The sequence below is a fragment of the Paroedura picta genome, chromosome 13, assembly GCF_049243985.1.
Source record: "Paroedura picta isolate Pp20150507F chromosome 13, Ppicta_v3.0, whole genome shotgun sequence".
NCBI classification, from domain to species: domain Eukaryota; kingdom Metazoa; phylum Chordata; class Lepidosauria; order Squamata; family Gekkonidae; genus Paroedura; species Paroedura picta.
The window spans coordinates 46,577,902-46,596,187 of record NC_135381.1 but is presented as its reverse complement, the minus strand read 5'-3'; the positions used below and the strand labels follow the sequence as shown (position 1 = coordinate 46,596,187).

Below are 18,286 nucleotides of genomic sequence, written 5' to 3'. Positions count from 1 at the left end.
CTCAGCGGGGAAGAAAAGCCCTTTTGTGAAGCAGCCTCCGGGGGGGGGGGGGGGGCTCCTGGCAGCCCCGCCCCCTGAACGCCCAAACTTATGGCTGCCGGCAAAGGATGCTGGCAGTGGCAGCCTTGGGGAGTGTGTGTGTGTGTGTGGGGGGGGGTGCCCCCATGCTGGCGAGCACACAGAGCTCTCATTTAGGCAGTTGGTTCTGCCTCCCCCCCCCCCTCGGAGCTCCTCGTAGGCTTCGGTGCCCCCTCAGGCAGAAAGCCTCCCTCTCAAAGGCCCAAGCTCCCAGCTTCTGAGCCCGTGGGGTGGTGAGGAATGCTCCACTGGGCACCAGGCCAGGAAGAAATGCCAGATTTTGAAGCATGGAAAAATAAGCTCGTGAAGCTGGCTTAAATTTTAAGAACGGAGAGAATTCTTCCCATTATTGCCTGGGGACCCCAGCTGTGCCGCTACCCCTCATTCCAGGAGCCCCTGAGAAGGATCCGGCCTCCCCACCACCTTGCTTCTTCCCACTGTGCCTTCCTGGGCTCATACCACTCAGCTGGCATCGCGAAATATCTGCCAGGACTTCACCTCTGAGTTGGGGTTTTTCCAGCTGGCCAGAGTGGGCTGATAAGGCCCGGCCAAGGAATGTACCGAGGGCTTCTGGAGACATTTCTGTGGCCTTTCAGTCAGCTGTGTGTTTCCTCCAGAATGCCAAGGGTGCCAGCAGAACTGGACTATGGCGTCCTGGACGGGCCAATTTCATCAGATCCTGTGAGCGAAGCAGGGTCAACCTTGGTTATTCCTTGGTTGGGAGACATACGGGGTTGCTGTGCACAGGGAGGCCACAGCAAACCCCTTCAGTTTGTCTCTGCCCTGACTTGGAGGATCTCCAGCCTGCAGCTGGAGGTTGGCAACTAGGATCCCTGCCTGCTTGTAAATTGGAGGGGCTCGATGGTCGTCCATGCTGCTTTTCTTCCCCAAACTCCCATTTCATCTCAATTTGACATGAACAGGGATGCCTCCTTGCGTGGCGGCCGCTGAGGGACGGGGTGTGCTGTTTGAAGCTCCTCGCAGACGTGTTGGTCAAGGCGAGAGCAAGCACGTGGCCCTGCTGTCGTGGCTGTTCCTACTTCCTGACCAGGGGCCAAGCAGGACTCCTCCTCCTCTCTCCTACTGAACGTGCAGCTCCTGTTAAGCTGCCTGGTGCCCTGCAGGGGCCTAACCCTTCCCTCGGCCTGGGCACACGCTGGGCTTGTGACAGGTGCTGAGGAGCTGGTTTCTGGCTTCCCTGACAGGTTGTGAAAACCATTGGCCTGAGAGAAGTGTGGTTCTTTGGACTTCAGTACCAGGACACGAAGGGCTTTTCGACATGGCTGAAACTCAACAAAAAGGTACTTTGCGCTCTTGTTCTCTGTCTCCTTCCTTCATGTGAGAATTGATGGGGGTGAGACACTGGTTTTTGAGCAAAACTCTGTGGTTAAAGCTAATTTTCTTTTGCCCAAAAGCCAGAGCATTGTCACTGATGTGCTGATGTCACTTCTGCATGACATCAGTATGTTTTGGGACTCCTCCCCACTTCCAGGGAGTCCTCCCCTTCCCCACTGGCAGCTGTGAGGGTCTTGTCAGAAGAAGAAGAGTTGTTTTTTTAGCCCGCTGTTCATTGCCCAAAAGCTGCTTGAAGCGGCTTCCAATCGCCTTCTCTTCCTCTCCCTACAACATACACCCTGCTAGGTAGCTGGGGCTGAGAGAGCTCTGAGAGGACTGCTCCGTGAGAGCAGTTCTATCAGGACTGCGATGAGGCCAAGGTCACCCAGCTGGCTGCATGCAGAGGAGGGGCAGAGACCCCTGCTCTTACCCAGGCTGGCTTTTGATGGGAGTTAAAGCAACAAGGGACAGAGTATTTGACAGTCCTGGCCTGCAGCAGCTGTGTCAGACGTTAAGCCATGCCCTCTGACAGGAATGCTGTGTCAAAGCGGACTGTGGCCGGGGATGAAGGGAAGGCTGGCAAGGAAGGAGCAAAGGACGCCATGCGCCTGGGAATTCTGGACTGGTCCTCAGCATGCTCATGGGCTTCCTAATCCCAACGCTGTCTCAGAGCTGCTCCTGCCCCAAACGCCTTGGGAAGAGAGTTTTATCAGAGGCAGCCCCTCCCACCCAGGATGGTCCACCTTCCCAGAGGGGGAATCGGGCACAGAGCACCGCAACTTAGTCCCGGGAGCTCAGGCTGTGTTGAGGGTCTAGGAACATCCCTCTAGGAAGAAGAGGCCGCAGAGGGCCAGGGACAGGGAAATGGGAAATGTGCCCCTAGAACCATTACAGCTGCTTTGCACATCCAGTTAGAGAGTGACAAAGCTGTACCTGGACTGACTGGGGCTGCCTTCTTGAGCCAGTCCTGCCTCCCGTTCTCTGCAGGTGACGGCCCAGGATGTCCGGAAGGAGAGTCCCCTGCTCTTCAAGTTCCGGGCCAAGTTCTACCCGGAGGACGTGGCAGAGGAGCTGATCCAAGACATCACGCAGCGCCTCTTCTTCCTCCAAGTGAAGGAAGCCATCCTGAACGATGACATCTACTGTCCCCCGGAGACTGCAGTCCTCCTGGCTTCCTATGCAGTCCAGTCCAAATATGGGGACTTCAATAAAGACGCACATAATCCCGGCTACCTGTCAGGGGACAAACTCTTACCTCAGAGGTACGTCACATCGGGTGCTCGTCTGGGTGGTTGTTGACCTGTTCAGAAGCAGCTCCCCTCCCAACTTATTTCTCCATTCTTTGCTTCCTAGAGTTTTGGAACAACACAAACTCTCTAAAGATCAGTGGGAAGAGAGGATCCAGGTGTGGCATGAAGAACATCGGGGGATGCTCAGGTGAGACTGGAGCTCGTGGAGTTCTGACTTTGTGTGTGTTCTGTGACTGAGTAGAGCCGGGATTTAATGACTATTTATAGGGCTGTTTTTGAGTGTGTCCAGGTCTTAGCATGGCCTTGTGGTCCTTGTACCAGCATCCCATGTGATAAGTGAGAAGGATTTAGATGAGGAGGACCCATTTTGCTTAAGGCCGTTGGGTGAGTCTTATATACCGAAGCAAGATTTGGAGTTGGGGGCTTCCTTGCCCGTGACCACATCCATGGAATTTCATGGGCTTCCGTGGCCTTCGAGCCAGGGCCTGGGGCCAGCCACTTGGGTCCTCACAAAGACCCCTTGGAGGGAGCGCATTTGACCAACCCTCCCACAGCTACAGGGATTGTGACACTGAGCACATGTTTGCAGAAGTGAGATGGGCTGGGGCTTGCGCCCTGCTGTTCTGTTCCACATGGATGCCAGTCATGTTTCCTTGCTCAGATTTTGCCTCCATATCTCAGCTACATAGATATTCAGAAGAAGAGTTGGTTCTTATATGCCGCTTTTCCCTACCCGAAGGAGGCTCAAAGCGGCTTACAGTCGCCTTCCCATTCCTCTCCCCACAACAGACACCCTGTGGGGTGGGTGAGGCTGAGAGAGCCCTGATATCACTGCCCGGTCAGAACAGTTTTATCAGTGCCATGGCAAGCCCAAGGTCACCCAGCTGGTTGCATGTGGGGGAGTGCAGAATCGAACCCGGCATGCCAGATCAGAAGTCCACACTCCTAACCACTGCACCAAACTGGCTCTCAGCCGTTGTGCTCTGTATAAGGTGAGTAGCGGGGTACCTCAGGGTTCGGTGCTCGGCCCGGTACTTTTTAACATATTTATTAATGATCTAGATGAGGGGGTGGAGGGACTACTCATCAAGTTTGCAGATGACACCAAATTGGGAGGACTGGCAAATACTCCGGAAGATAGAGACAGAGTTCAACGAGATCTGAACACAATGGAAAAATGGGCAAATGAGAACAAGATGCAATTTAATAAAGATAAGTGTAAAGTTCTGCATCTGGGTCAGAAAAATGAAAAGCATGCCTACTGGATGGGGGATACGCTTCTAGGTAACACTGTGTGTGAACGAGACCTTGGGGTACTTGTGGATTGTAAACTAAACATGAGCAGGCAGTGTGATGCAGCAGTAAAAAAGGCAAATGCCATTTTGGGCTGTATCAACAGAGGCATCACATCAAAATTACAAGATGTCATAGTCCCATTGTATACGGCACTGGTCAGACCACACCTGGAGTACTGTGTGCAGTTCTGGAAGCCTCACTTCAAGAAGGACATCGATAAAATTGAAAGGGTACAGAGGAGAGCAACGAAGATGATCTGGGGCCAAGGGACCAAGCCCTATGAAGATAGGTTGAGGGACTTGGGAATGTTCAGCCTGGAGAAAAGTATGTTGAGAGGGGACATGATAGCCCTCTTTAAGTATTTGAAAGGTTGTCACTTGGAGGAGGGCAGGATGCTGTTTCTGCTGGCTGCAGAGGAGAGGACACGCAGTAATGGGTTTAAACAACGATATAGGCTAGATATCAGGAAAAAGTTTTTCTAAGTCAGAGTCGTTCAGCAGTGGAATAGGCTGCCTAAGGAGGTGGTGAGCTGGAAGTCTTCAAGCAAAGGTTGGATACACACTTTTCTTGGATGCTTTAGGATGCTTAGGGCTAATCCTGCGTTGAGCAGGGGGTTGGACTAGATGGCCTGTATGGCCCCTTCCAACTCTATGATTCTATGATTCTATTATTCTAATCATGCCGGCTGAGCAAGCTGTCAGTTTTCTTTGTGTGGAACTAGCTGCAGCTCGACCTTGCAGGGGCAATCAGCATTGCTCCCTTTTCATTGCTCAATGTTCAGCACTCCCTGTGTCCTCTGGCAATCCCAACAACCCCCCTGCAGTATGCCAACGGTATCATCTCCTTATTGTGTTCTGTTTTCATTTGTGACTCCTGTGGAACCAAGAAATGAAAGAGGTTTATATGTGTGTGTGCTTTAGGGAAGATGCCATCTTGGAATATCTGAAAATTGCACAGGATCTAGAGATGTACGGTGTGAATTACTTCAGCATTAAGAACAAGAAGGGCTCTGAGCTCTGGCTGGGAGTAGACGCCCTCGGACTCAACATTTACGAGCAGGACGACAGGTAACCAGAGCAGCCTTAGCCGCCCTGTATCTGCAGAGAAAGAGGCCTGCTGCATCCGCCTGCCTCTTCCGAGCCCAGCATGCTGGTCCCAACAATACACCTTCTCAGGAAACTCACAGGGAGCCCTTGAAGCTGCATCCCCAGGCCCTGGCATTCACAGGGATGAATTGGAACTGTAGACTGCGTCAGAACATGGAGGTTCCATTCAGCTGTGACATTCCATGCCTATATGGGGGGGCGGGGTGCAGAACAGACAGTGCTAATCCTCCGCTGCCCTTCTTCACCCCTGAGACTAAACTCTGTGTCACTTCCCATGGCCAGTTCTGATCAGGCACTTGGCCCTGATTCCTTCCCCAAAGTCCTGATTCATGCTCTTGAGTTGGGAACGTGATCCTGCCCCCTGAGGTACAGGAGTGTGCATTTCTTTTGCCTCCGCTTGTTTGCAGGTTAACACCAAAAATTGGATTCCCCTGGAGCGAGATCCGAAATATTTCATTCAATGATAAGAAGTTTGTTATCAAGCCAATTGACAAGAAAGCACCAGTAAGATTTTCTTTATATCTTGCCACTAATCCTCTTTCTGTTTCTCTTGACAACCTTTTCTGCTTTTATCTTGCCCTCCCACCGAGCCTCTCCGGCTCTGCTCCGCTCAGTCCCTACAGCCCTGGGATACCACGCTGGCCACGGGTCCTCCTCCGCGGGGTGTCCGGAGTCCCTCCAGCCAGCTGCGTTTAGAAAACGACCAGGCCTGGGGGGGGGGGGGTTGCCACAGCAAGCCTTCCGATTTGCCACTAGAGATCTGATTATTTTTAAATCTCCACTTGGGCAGCAGCGGCCACCGCAGCACAAGGATTGTCGCTGTGCGATGGAGGGTAAGCAGCAGCAGCCGTTGCCTAGCAGGCTCCGCCTTCTGCGACTGCCATTTTGTGGCTGCGCCCGCCATGCTGTGTCATAAGGTGCCCAAAGGCTGAAGGAGAAAATGAGTCTCCCATGACCGTCAAGGCAGCTTTGAACCTGGGCCGTCACTCCGACCACTGTGTGCCACAGAGGGGGGAACTGTGTGGCCACAGTCGATCTGGCACCGCTTGCCCTCCACGCTAGAGCATCAGGGACAGGCTGCAGCAGCGTTGGCTTGAGGAGGAAACTGCCATCCATTTGTAGAGTTGCCCACTTGTGATGCCTCTTGCTCTTCAGCAGTCCCAAAAATCCAGTGTTGCTGTTAACATTTCTCCGAACTTCGGAGCATGGTCTGCTTACATCAACACCGCACTGTGGCCCAAGGACACAAAAATTTCAGAGCGGTTTCCTGCTACTTGCAGAGTAGTTGAGTCACCACTAGGTGGCATTTCCAGTCCTAAATGTCGTCAGTATTTGTTCCGATAATGAGTGTGATCTGCTGAGGTGTGTGAACCCTGTGCTTTATCTACACTCCCCCCCCCCACCCCACCCCCCCAGTGCCATGGCTGCAGTGGCATTGCATTTCGCGTTGCAAGGGCTTGCCTTTGAAGGCAGGTGACTGTCACCCCATTCTCTACCTGGGCAGGTTGCATTTGCGTTCAGCGGCAGATGAGCGTCTAGAGCCCTAGAGGGCCTGCTGTCTTGTAAATGCAGAGGACACCTGGCCACCCGTCTCCCGCTTTGGAGGTCAGGGCATGAGTCCTGCTTGCCCCATGAGGCCCCCAACAATACTCTTTGGTGACTGCTGTTTTGATTGGGCTGTAGCTCCCTTTATCTGGCTATGCAGTCCTGGTTCTTTGGGTGTTTGTTTAGCAAGCAGCTCTCAGAATGTCTGAGCCGATGTTTGGAGTGAGCCTGGAAAGGTTTTTCTTGCCATTTGCTTTGAGAGAGGGCCGCTTCAGACTTAACTCTTGCATCTTTCTGGCCCCCAAAATTTGCCGGAGGGCTGTTGGGCAGCCTGGTGTGAACAAGTTAAACGGATTGGAGGGAATTAACGTAAGCCTGCAGTTGTTCTGCAGAAGAAGAGTGTGAGTGCATTTAGAATCCTAATCCTGGACTTCCCCCTCCTTCGTCTTGCAAAGGACTTTGTCTTCTATGCCCCACGGCTAAGGATTAACAAGCGCATCCTGGCCCTGTGCATGGGGAACCACGAACTCTACATGCGCAGGCGCAAACCAGACACCATCGAAGTGCAGCAGATGAAGGCCCAAGCCCGGGAGGAGAAGCATCAAAAGCAGATGGAGAGGTGGGTCCTGTTGGGTCTGGGTGAAGTTTTCCCCGGAGGGACCAAGAATGCTTTTGGCATGACTGCAGGTCAGTGGTGGGACTAAATATTCCCAAAATTCTGCAACTGAAGAGCATTAGGTAGAGATGCCAGGCTCCAGGCAGGACCTGGGGATCCCCTGGGATTACAGCTCAACTCCAGACTAAAGAGTTCAGTTCCCCTGGAGGAAAGGGCTCCTTGGGAGGGCAGACTCCACAGCATTAAACTCCTGAGGTTCTCTCCTGCTCCAAATGCCATGGTGGGCTGCCATAGGGGTCCATGCCAATGACCCAGCAGAGCTCCCAAGACCTAGTGAGACCATGCTTCCCATGGCCATCCATGTTGGGGCAACTGGGAGTGCACACAGGACAAGTTCAAGGCCAGATTGCAGCCTGTCTGCTTCCTTCGGGAATCTGGAGAATGAACAACTGCAGAAGCGACTGGGTGGGGGGAGCACGGGGAAGGATAGTTTGTAGGCAGCTGGGAAATGTTCTCCTCCTTAACAGCGTGCTTTCTGGGTAATGACCTCCCAAAAGGGCCTGGTTTCACCAATGTGCCTTGAGCACTCTTGGATGACCTTCTGAGAAGGAAAGCAGCATTTGGGTCCAGTCAGGTGCCTTTAAGACTTTGATGAAGATTTATTCAAGGTGTAAGCTTTTGTGTCTGATGCTATGCTCATGAAAACTTACACCTTGAATAAAACTTGGTTGGTCTGACAGGTTGTCTGACTAGACTCAAACGCTGTTCTATTTCTTCAGACCTACATAGCGACCCCCTTAGAATCATGGAGTGGGAAGGAGCCAAGCAAGCCATCTAGACCATCCCCTGCTCAATGCATGATCCGCCTCAAGCACCCAGGAAAAGCACCTGCCCACCCCCTTAGGCAGCCCATCCCACTGCTGAACTAGACTCACAGAATCCTAGAGTGGGAAGGGGCCACAAAGGCCATCTAGTCCCACCCCCTGCTCAATGCCGGATCCGCCTTAAGTACCCAGGACAAGCACTTGTCCAGCGGCTGCTTGAAGACCACCAGTGAGGGGGATCTCCCCACCTCCTTAGGCAGCCCCTTCCACTGCTGAACTAGACTCCTAGAATCCTAGAGGGGGAAGGGGCCATGCAGGACATCTAGTCCCACCCCCTGCTCAGTGCAGGATCAGCCTCCAGGATGAGGATCTGTCCAGCCGCTGCTTGAAGACGGCCAGTGAGGGGGAGCTCCCCACCTCCTGAGGCAGCCCCTTCCACTGCTGAACTAGACTCCTAGAATCCCAGACTGGGAAGGGGCCATGCAGGACATCTAGTCCACCTCCTGCTCAGGGCAGGATCAGCCTCAAGCATCCAGGAGAAGGATAAGCTAATTTAACATGCTGTCTCCCCCCCTCCCCCCACCGCTGCCCTTTAGAGCCTTGCTGGAGAATGAGAAGAAAAAGAGGGAACTTGCGGAGAAGGAGAAGGAGAAAATTGAGCGTGAGAAGGAAGAATTGATGGAGAGGCTTCGGCAAATAGAGGAGCAAACCAAGAGAGCTCAGCTAGGTATGGGGCAGACCCCCCAAGCAACAGCATCACCGGAGGACTCTCCTGAGCTGGTGCTGTGGGAAAGGTCCACTGTGTTTCAAGCCGGGAGGGGTGGCTCTAGGTCTGAGTTCCTGCTTGGGGAGGGTTGAGGGTGGCTGTGCTCTCTTTGAGAACAAGCATGGTTGGGGGTTGAAAAGCGGTAGCCTCTAATCTGGGGAGCCTGGTTCGATTCCCTCCTCCTCTTCCCCCTGCAGCCAGCTGGGTGCCCTTGGGCCAGTCCCAGTTCTTTCAGGGCTCTCTCAGCCCCACCTCCCTCACAGGGTGGCTGTTTTGGGGACAGGAAGGGAAAGGCCGTTGTAAGCTGCTTTTGGACTCCTTTGGGTAGGGAAAAGTGGGGTATAAAAAGCCAGCTCTTCTTCTTCTTCTTCTGCCCCTTTAGAACTGGAAGAGCAGACCCGCAGAGCACTGGAGCTGGAGCAGGAAAGGAAACGAGCTCAGGAGGAAGCGGAGAAGCTGGCGAAGGAGCGGAAGGAAGCCGAGGAGGCCAAGGAAGCCCTGCTGAAGGCTTCGCATGACCAGAAGAAGACCCAGGAGCAGCTGGTAGGCCGGCCTTCTCCTCCGCTGGGCGTTCTGCTCAGGGTGCTGCCAGAAGAACAGGCGCCAGAGACACACCGAGGGGGCTGGCCCCAAGGAGCGGGAGAGCCAAAGGCTAATGAGAAGAGATGTCGCTTTGCCTTGTTTGGGGCGGGGTGGCTAAGGGCCTGGGGGGTGGCTAAGGGCAAGTGGTGGCCATGGTCAGGAACCCCAAAGTTGAGCTGCAAAACAATATTAAAAAATCATTGCACATATTTATGAAACAAAGTCCACCAATAATATATTTTAGTAAAAACATCACCTCTCTAACTGCACATGACAGAGCAGACCAAACACATTTCGACCCACAGGGACCTTCCTCAGGGGTCGACATACTGTGTGAAATGCTCTCTTGTAGAAGATCAAAAATGAGCCTCTTGTGGCGCAGAGTGGTAAGGCAGCCGTCTGACAGCTTTGCCCATAAGGCTGGGAGTTCAATCCCAGCAGCCGGCTCAAGGTTGACTCAGCCTTCCATCCTTCCGAGGTTGGTAAAATGAGTACCCAGCTTGCTGGGGGGTAAACGGTAATGACTGGGGAAGGCACTGGCAAACCACCCCGTATTGAGTCTGCCAAGAAAACGCCAGAGGGCGTCACCCCAAGGGTCAGACATGACTCGGTGCTTGCACAGGGGATACCTTTACCTTTACCTTTAGAAGATCAAAAAGAGCCTCTTGTGGCGCAGGTTGGTAAGGCAGCCGACACGCTGTCTGAAGCTCTGACCGTGAGGCTGGGAGTTCAATCCCAGCCGCCGGCTCAAGGTTGACTCAGCCTTCCATCCTTCCGAGGTCGGTAAAATGAGTCCCCAGCTTGCTGCTCGGGGGTAAACGGTAATAACTGGGGAAGGCACTGAGTCTGCCATGAAAATGCTGGAGGGCGTCACTCCAAGGGTCAGACATGACCTGGTGCTTGCACAGGGGAGACCTTTACCTTTAGAAGATCAAAATCTAAAAGGCTTGCTGGGTCCTGTGCACTTAGCTATGTGTTGTTTTAACTTTTTTTAAAGACATTATTTGTGCCGTTTGTTTAATAAATATTTGTAATGATTTTTTTATATTGTCTTACAGCTCCACTTTGGGGTTCCCAGCTTCTGTTCTGTTTCGGTTCCCCATTTGGTTTTGGATTGTAGGTGGAATTCAAGCAAGTGACGGCAGAGGCCATAGCACAGAAATTGGCCTGCTTTCTGCAGAGTCTGCACCAGCGCAGGGGTGGCCACCCTCAGGGGAGCGGGTGGCTTGCGGCCATCTCGTCTGCTTCTGGTGCATCAGGCTTTCCTTGGGCCCTGGATGGCAGGGTGGTGCACAGCATTCAAATGGGACATGGAGTTTGGCTAGCAGATGCCCTAGACAGGTTTAGCATGCTGGATTGTCTTTCCAGAAGAGTGGCGGGCGAGCGGGGGAAGGTCCTCTATCCCAAGAAACCGCTGTCTCTGTGAGGAGCAGGCACATGTGTGGCTACCCACAGGAGTGGCCGAGGTGACTCAGTAAACATGTTGCCTCCCTCTGCTGCAGAGCATGTCTCCTGGGCACAGCTGCTCAGGGAGGGGGTGCAAATGGACACGGACGGACACACACACATATCTCAAAACTTGCATTAGAGAACTGCCCGTAGTTTTGCTGAGAAGGCTGATCCTGCACTGAGCAGGGGGTGGGACTAGATGGCCTGGATGGCCCCTTCCCACTCTAGGATTCTAGGAGTCTAGTTCAGCAGTGGAAGGGGCTGCCTAAGGAGGTGGGGAGCTCCCCCTCACTGGCCGTCTTCAAGCAGCGGCTGGACAGATCCTTCTCCTGGATGCTGGAGCCTGATCCTGCCCTGAGCAGGGGGTGGGACTAGATGGCCTGCATGGCCCCTTCCCACTCTAGGATTCTAGGAGTCTAGTTCAGCAGTGGAAGGGGCTGCCTAAGGAGGTGGGGAGCTCCCCCTCACTGGCCGTCTTCAAGCAGCGGCTGGACAGATCCTTCTCCTGGATGCTGGAGGCTGATCCTGCCCTGAGCAGGGGGTGGGACTAGATGGCCTGCATGGCCCCTTCCCACTCTAGGATTCTAGGAGTCCAGTTCAGCAGTGGAATGGGCTGCCTCAGGAGGTGGGGAGCTCCCCCTCACTGGCTGTCTTCAAGCAGCGGCTGGACAGATCCTTCTCCTGGATGCTGGAGGCTGATCCTGCCCTGAGCAGGGGGTGAGACTAGATGGCCTGCATGGCCCCTTCCCACTCTAGGATTCTAGGAGTCCAGTTCAGCAGTGGAAGGGGCTGCCTAAGGAGGTGGGGAGCTCCCCCTCACTGGCCGTCTTCAAGCAGCGGCTGGACTGATCCTTCTCCTGGATGCTGGAGGCTGATCCTGCACTGAGCAGGGGGTGGGACTAGATGGCCTGGATGGCCCCTTCCCACTCTCGGATTCTAGGAGTCTAGTTCAGCAGTGGAAGGGGCTGCCTAAGGAGGTGGGGAGCTCCCCCTCACTGGGGGTCTTCAAGCAGCGGCTGGACTGATCCTTCTCCTGGATGCTGGAGGCTGATCCTGCACTGAGCAGGGGGTGGGACTAGATGGCCTGCATGGCCCCTTCCCACTCTAGGATTCTAGGTGTCTAGTTCAGCAGTGGAAGGGGCTGCCTGAGGAGGTGGGGAGCTCCCCCTCACTGGGGGTCTTCAAGCAGCGACTGGACAGATCCTTCTCCTGGATGCCTGAGGCTGATCCTGCATCTATTTTTGTTTTTCCAGGCCGCAGAGATGTCAGAGCTCACCAACAGGATCTCGCAGCTGGAAGTCGCCCGGCAGAAGAAAGAGAGCGAGGCAATGGAGTGGCAGCAGAAGGTGAGCTGGGCTTTTCTCTCCTTCCCTCCCCTTTGCCTGCATCACAGCAATAGAAGTGTGATTTCTACGTACGTACGTACGTACGTACGTACGTACGTACGTACGTACGTTAGTTAGTTAGTTAGTTAGTTAGTTAGTTAGTTAGTTAGTTAGTTAGTTAGTTAGTTAATTAGTTACAGAATGGAAGGAGGACCAGTGTTTGGTTCTGCTTTGCGTGGGTGCTTACCCGTTCGTGATTTCCGATGCACGCTGTGTTCTCCTGCATGCCTGCCAAGGCAAGGTCAGCTTCTTTTTAGTATTTGAAGACCTAGTCGGCCTGAACATGCTTCAGATATCATGGGCTTTTTCAGTCTTACGGGGCCACAGAAATGACTCGTCTGGCCCAGGGGAACTTTAAGAGTCTACCTGACCACACACTCCCTGCCGAGTCATTTGGGGGCAGATCTTACCTGCTGCACCAGGTGGTCATTAACAAGCCCTGAGTTTTGATAAGAAGGTTTTGTGTCTCGTCGGAAACCTACAGCTGATAACCCTTCTTAGTTCATTCAAACTGCTCTTTTTTCCTGCAAACTTTCAGCCAATACTTATTTCTCTTTCACCCACCAAGGTCTGCCAAATCTGCCAAATCTCATTCGTTGAGAGTCTGCCAAATCTCACTCATTGTGTAAAAGGAATTCAGTTCCAGCAAACATGAATATAACTTACAGTCTGAAAGAAATGTCCCTACAATAACAACACAATTATAGCAGTAATAGCAATTATAGCTTCCCCCGATTTCCCCTGTCACTCATTAACCATCCATGCAGGTAATTGTCAGTTACCTGGAGCAGGTAATGGCTGCCCAGGCTCCATCTGCATCTGGCATCCTTCCCCCTCATCCCCCGCTGGTAGCCAGGGAATACCTGCTGACCCTAGTTACCAGTGTGTTTGATAGGGAGGCCAGAAGTCCAGCGTGTAAATAATTTTATGCTACAAAATGAAGTGCCCTCAACGAAGAGCTCTGTGCCAGCTTTTGGTCGAGAGGTGCCAGTTTTGGAGAGGGAGCATCCCTCTTTCAGCTCCTCATAGCCTGAGACTGTGCCTGCGTCACACGTCCTCCCTTACTGCACCTGCATTTTTGGGCTGGCCATCCTTCCAAAGGTCCCATTTGAGCACAAGGCAGGTGGAGACGCTCCTTTTTTTTAAAAAGCCAAAACTTGGTCTTCTGCATGCAGTGGTGTGCAGAGTGGCGTGCTCTGGCTGAGTAGCAGCATGCCTTTGAGCACTCCCTGTGACTGGCCAGCACCTGTGGAAAGGCAGGGCAAGTGAAATATTTCCGAGCTGGATCAAGGGAGATTATTAGGCCAGGACTTCCAGGGGCATCTCATCCCCCCCTTCCCCACCATTCCTTTTTCCTTCCCGTGAAAGCCCTCTGTTGACCAAGGGGATGCTGTCTTCTCCTTGCAGGCCCAAATGGTCCAGGAAGACCTGGAGAAGACCAAAGAGGAGCTGAAGACGGCCACAAGCACCGCTCACGTCCCTGAGCCCATGCAGTCTGAGAACGAGCACGATGACGAGCAGGACGAGAGCGCAGCCGAGGCCAGTGCAGAGCTCAAGGCTCACGCCTCCATCAAGGACCGCAGCGAGGAGCAGCGGACTACGGAGGCAGAGAAGAACGAACGGGTGCAGAAGCACCTGAAGGTAAGGGAGGGTGTGAGGAGGACCGTGTGGCTCTCCTCAGCTATGGCAGCCCACCATATCTCACACGCAGAGTCTGTCGGGAGCATCAGGACGTAGAAAGCCGAGGGGTTCTTCTCTGCCAAGTTTGTCACAAAGTCTCACATTAGACGCAGTTGGGCAGCCCCTCTCTCCTAGCCCTTCTGCGGCTGAAGAGACTGCGCTGTGAGGAATGGCCACTGGGTCTCCCGCCTGAACGGACGGTGTGAGAAAGATCCCAGCTACAGTATTTTTGGGGTCATCAGTCTGTGGCTCTGTTCCTCCCGAGACTGAGGCCACCCAGGGACTGTTCTTTCAGCCATCGTCCTGTACAGGAGCACACAGTCAGATGAAACAAACCCAGAAAATGGTTTTCTTAAGATGCTGACAGATATTTGGCCACCTGTATAGCAGCTTGGTTTTCTACATCTCTTAGTAACAAGAAATTTCCTCATCTTGGGAGTCAAAGCCAGTTCCCAGTACTGGGAGAATTAAGTTGGTTCTTAAATCTGAAAATCTGAAATGATGTGGTCTGGACCATAAGTACCCAATCTGACAGAGAATGGTCTACCTTGATACCTTCCTGTTAAAATTGCAGGTGGCTATGCATTCTGTCCAGTGCTCTTCTGAACCTTGTTACTGTCAGCAGAAGAAAATATCCTGGCATTTTAATTGGGGGGGGGGATACCAAAAATGGAACACAGACTCCACACTCTGAGGATCGTGTTTCTGTAATCTAGATTCTTCAGATGACATTTAAACAGATTTCAGGAGGGAAAGTGCCCTGGATGCAAATGGGATCCCTGGTTGTGGGCGAGGATGCACCCCCAGGCAGCCTGACTCACTTCGTCCTAAGCCGTTGACGAAATCCCTGCCAGCCGCTTTTCTGATCAGATGACAACCAGGATCCTAGAGTGGGAAGGGACCTCCAGGGTCATCTTCCCTGCAGGAAACTCGCATCTACTTGCCCATCCACAGTAACCCCAGTTCCATGCCTGCCGGAATCTTCCTTTCAAAGGAGCCAAAGGAAACAAACCTTGCCAGCCACTTAGGGCAGCCCTTGCACATGTCCCCGCTTCCTTGAGGGAGGGGAAATATTGGGGGTGAAATAAACAATTGAGAATTGAGAATTTATAGGAGTTGATAGGAGAAGGTTCCCTATGTCAGGGGTAGTCAACCTGTAGTCCTCCAGATTATTATTATTATTATTATTATTATTATTATTATTATTCGATTTATTTCCCGCCACTCCCTACAGGCTCGTGGCGGGTAACAATAGTCTTAAAATCCCCCATTAAAACCCTCGTTAAAAGACTATAAAAATACCCAACACGGTGGAAAATACCACTCTCCCCTACCCGAACAAGGGCATTGGGGGATGGAGGGTGATGATGACTACTTCAACCCCCCCAGGGGGGCAATGTTCTTCCTCGCCAATCCCAGCCTCAACCGTAGACCTGGCGGAAGAGCTCTGTTTTACAGGCCCTGCGGAACACTGACAGCTCCTGCAGGGCCCGCAGCTCACCCGGGAGTTCATTCCACCAAGTGAGGCCAGGACAGAGAGAGCCCAGGCCCTGGCTGAGGCTAGGCGCACTTCTCTGGGGCCGGGAACGACCAATAGGTTTCCCCCCGCAGAGCGTAAGGGCACTTGGGCGATAGGCAGTCCCTCAGGTATGTGGGTCCCAACCCGCATAAAGCCTTATAGGTTAAAACCAAAACCTTGAACTGGATCCGGACAGCAATTGGAAACCAGTGCAAATGCTGGTAGGGGCTCATGGGAATTGTAGTCCATGAACCTCTGGAGGACCACAGGTTGACTACCCCTGCCCTGTGTGATTGGCTGAATGACTCCTCCCATGCTTTGAACTCCACCTGAGGGATGGTGAAGGGGCCACATCTCCTGCTTTCTCGCCCCTCCCACAGGCTCTGACGTCTGAGCTGGCCAACGCCCGGGACGACACCAAGAAGACAGCCAACGACATGATCCATGCGGAAAACATGAGGCTGGGCCGGGACAAGTACAAGACGCTGCGGCAGATCCGGCAGGGCAATACCAAGCAGCGCATTGATGAATTTGAGTCCATGTAACCCCTCCTGCTCCCACGGTCCCCCTCCCCGCCTCTCTTTTCCCTCGCTACTCGTGTGTCACTGTTACGCTGGAGAATGGGCCCAGTCAGAGTTCTGTGCAGCTGCCTTTATTCCACATAGGACCAAACAGTCCCCTGTGCCTTCTTTCGACTTGCTTACGGCGGGCTAAGCCAACACCCCAACTCCGCCTGGCTCTTCGATGCCTCAGATCAGCTGTGTTGCTGTGACTGGCCTCTCTTCGAGCCTTTCCTGCAGCCCGGTCTCACCCAGGTTGCTACAAGGCTGTTGACTTGGTAGAGGAAGGTCACTTCGGCATTGAACGGCAGTAGGGTTCAACAGAAGCTGGGCTAATGTAGAATACAGCATTTGTGCCTTTCTCCTACCTACCAAAGGTTGTTCATGGCTTCCCAGCCTGATCTTCCTTATCCTCTTGGTGCCTTGTCCGTCCTGCTCTAAGAGGCTGCCTTCCTTTAGCCACCTATTCTGGGTTACACCCTTGGGAACACCTGGCTGCAAAATAACATTTTTTTGCATCCATAAGTAGGGAAGTTTTGTACAGCCGCAGAGGTTTGTGGCCAGTGATATCACCAACGTGCCAGATGGAGTCTTTTTTCTAGGGGGTGTTAAGAGCCACAATTTCCGGGAAAGCAGGAGCAAAATGACACAACTCGACCTTCAACAGAGAGATCCCAGAACGCAGTAGACGTGGTTCATCTGCCTCAGGGAGGTCTCGTTGACTCAGATGGTCCATGCCTCTCTTGCTTTCCCTTCTCTAGGTCTCTGGCCATTGTCTTGGATTTAAAACCAGTTTTGGTTCTTGCTACCTTCTAGCTTGTTGTCTTGGAATGCCTTTTGCTCTTATTGGAACAAGAATCCATAGCTATGCTTTTTAAAGATTAAAGATGGTTGGCTAGAGCAGGCTTCCTCAGTGAAACCCTGGCGCTTCTGGAGGATTCTGGAAGGGTTTCCTGAAAGGGTGGGAGTCAATTTTTTTTAAAGGTGTTAAACATTTATCTGGTGGTGTGACCATATATGGTCATGCCAACCCCCCTCCCCAAATGGCCAGTGATGGGCCTGGAGGGGGTGGGAAGGGGTCCCAGGCGAGCATGTACACAGCTCTGCTTCCCAACCGTATTCTGCACGATTGGGCCACTTCTGGGATTTCTCAGTGGTAAAAAAAGTTGAGAAAGGCTGGGCTGGGGTGAGGGTGAAAGCTAGAGTTGCTTGTTTGCCTCCTTTCGGATACAATCCTGTTTGTTTGGTTTTGTTTTTTCCCCATTCCTGCCGATTCAGGACCACCTCCGTTCATTGGAGGAAGAGTCCGGTTTCATGAGGGCTACACAAGGGTGATTGTGGCGGGCCCAAGCAGCATCTTGGGCCCTGGGTGCTGTTTCTTCTGAATGGTTCAGAGCCGGAAGAGCCTGGGGAGTGTCAGCAAGTCCGTTGCCTTCAGCTCTTCCTTGATCTTGCCAGTATTATGTACTCCAGTGGTATCTAATGAGACTGATTTCATTCTTTTCTAGCTATGCACAATTAGAAAACATTAGTTTTGGAAGTTTTCTTTGGGACGGGGGGTGAGGGACACTTTCCTCCCTGGAAAATGTATACTGTATTGTAAAGAGATAATATTTTGCAAGGAAATTAATGTTAAGAAGCATTCAGTATTACCGTAAGATTTCTAGGCACAGTTCTTTATTATTATTTCTTAGGCTACATGGAGTTTTTGCCTACCCCCTCCCCATTTTGTTTACTGATATTTGGATATATACTGTCCTCCTAGAGGGGGCTGCCCTATTAAGCATTTTGCTTGGCTTTTGTTTGTGTTTTGAGTTTTACTGTAAATTATGCCTCCTTTTTGACCAGCCTTTTTACGTGCCGTGTTAAAAGATCAGCCCTCTGGACAGGCCCGCGTATTTGTGGCTAACACAGAACTCCTCACCAGTCTGACCCCGGGTACTGTGAGGGGTTTGCACAGCCTGTTCGTCATCCGGTGCCAATAAAGTTTAGACCAGCGGAAGGAACCCTTTGTGTCCTCTGTGACTGCGGCCTTGTTTCCCGTCTCTTCACTTCCCGGATCCCACTGCTGCTGATCTGAAAAACGCACAAGTGAAAAAGAGCCCAACGGCTGTGCCAGGGACTTTGAGCCGATTGGCTGGGAGTCACCCTATTGCCCAGCTGGGAAGGAGGTGGGGGGGCAGCAAGGGAAGTCATCCCATCAGTTCACAGGGAGTCGTCTGGTGGGTGGAAGATGCTGTCAGATTGTAGCTGGATTTATGGCAAGGTTGGAGTGTTTTCCAAGCAAGAGATGTT

At 52.7% G+C, this 18,286-nt stretch overlaps 1 protein-coding gene across 1 annotated transcript in view; it reads left to right on the top strand.

Moving 5' to 3' along the window:
- The window catches only part of MSN (moesin), a 51,931-nt gene extending 33,934 nt beyond the window's left edge, over positions 1-17,997 (top strand). The window contains exons 3-13 of the mRNA XM_077307257.1: positions 1,284-1,379; positions 2,401-2,675; positions 2,767-2,850; positions 4,880-5,026; positions 5,473-5,569; positions 7,066-7,229; positions 8,647-8,777; positions 9,199-9,359; positions 12,101-12,193; positions 13,640-13,873; positions 15,812-17,997. Of these exons, the coding sequence (XP_077163372.1) occupies positions 1,284-1,379; positions 2,401-2,675; positions 2,767-2,850; positions 4,880-5,026; positions 5,473-5,569; positions 7,066-7,229; positions 8,647-8,777; positions 9,199-9,359; positions 12,101-12,193; positions 13,640-13,873; positions 15,812-15,976 (1,647 nt within the window). The 3' untranslated portion in view covers positions 15,977-17,997. The remainder of the gene's footprint in view (positions 1-1,283; positions 1,380-2,400; positions 2,676-2,766; positions 2,851-4,879; positions 5,027-5,472; positions 5,570-7,065; positions 7,230-8,646; positions 8,778-9,198; positions 9,360-12,100; positions 12,194-13,639; positions 13,874-15,811) is intronic.
- The last annotated feature ends 289 nt before the right edge of the window (positions 17,998-18,286 follow it).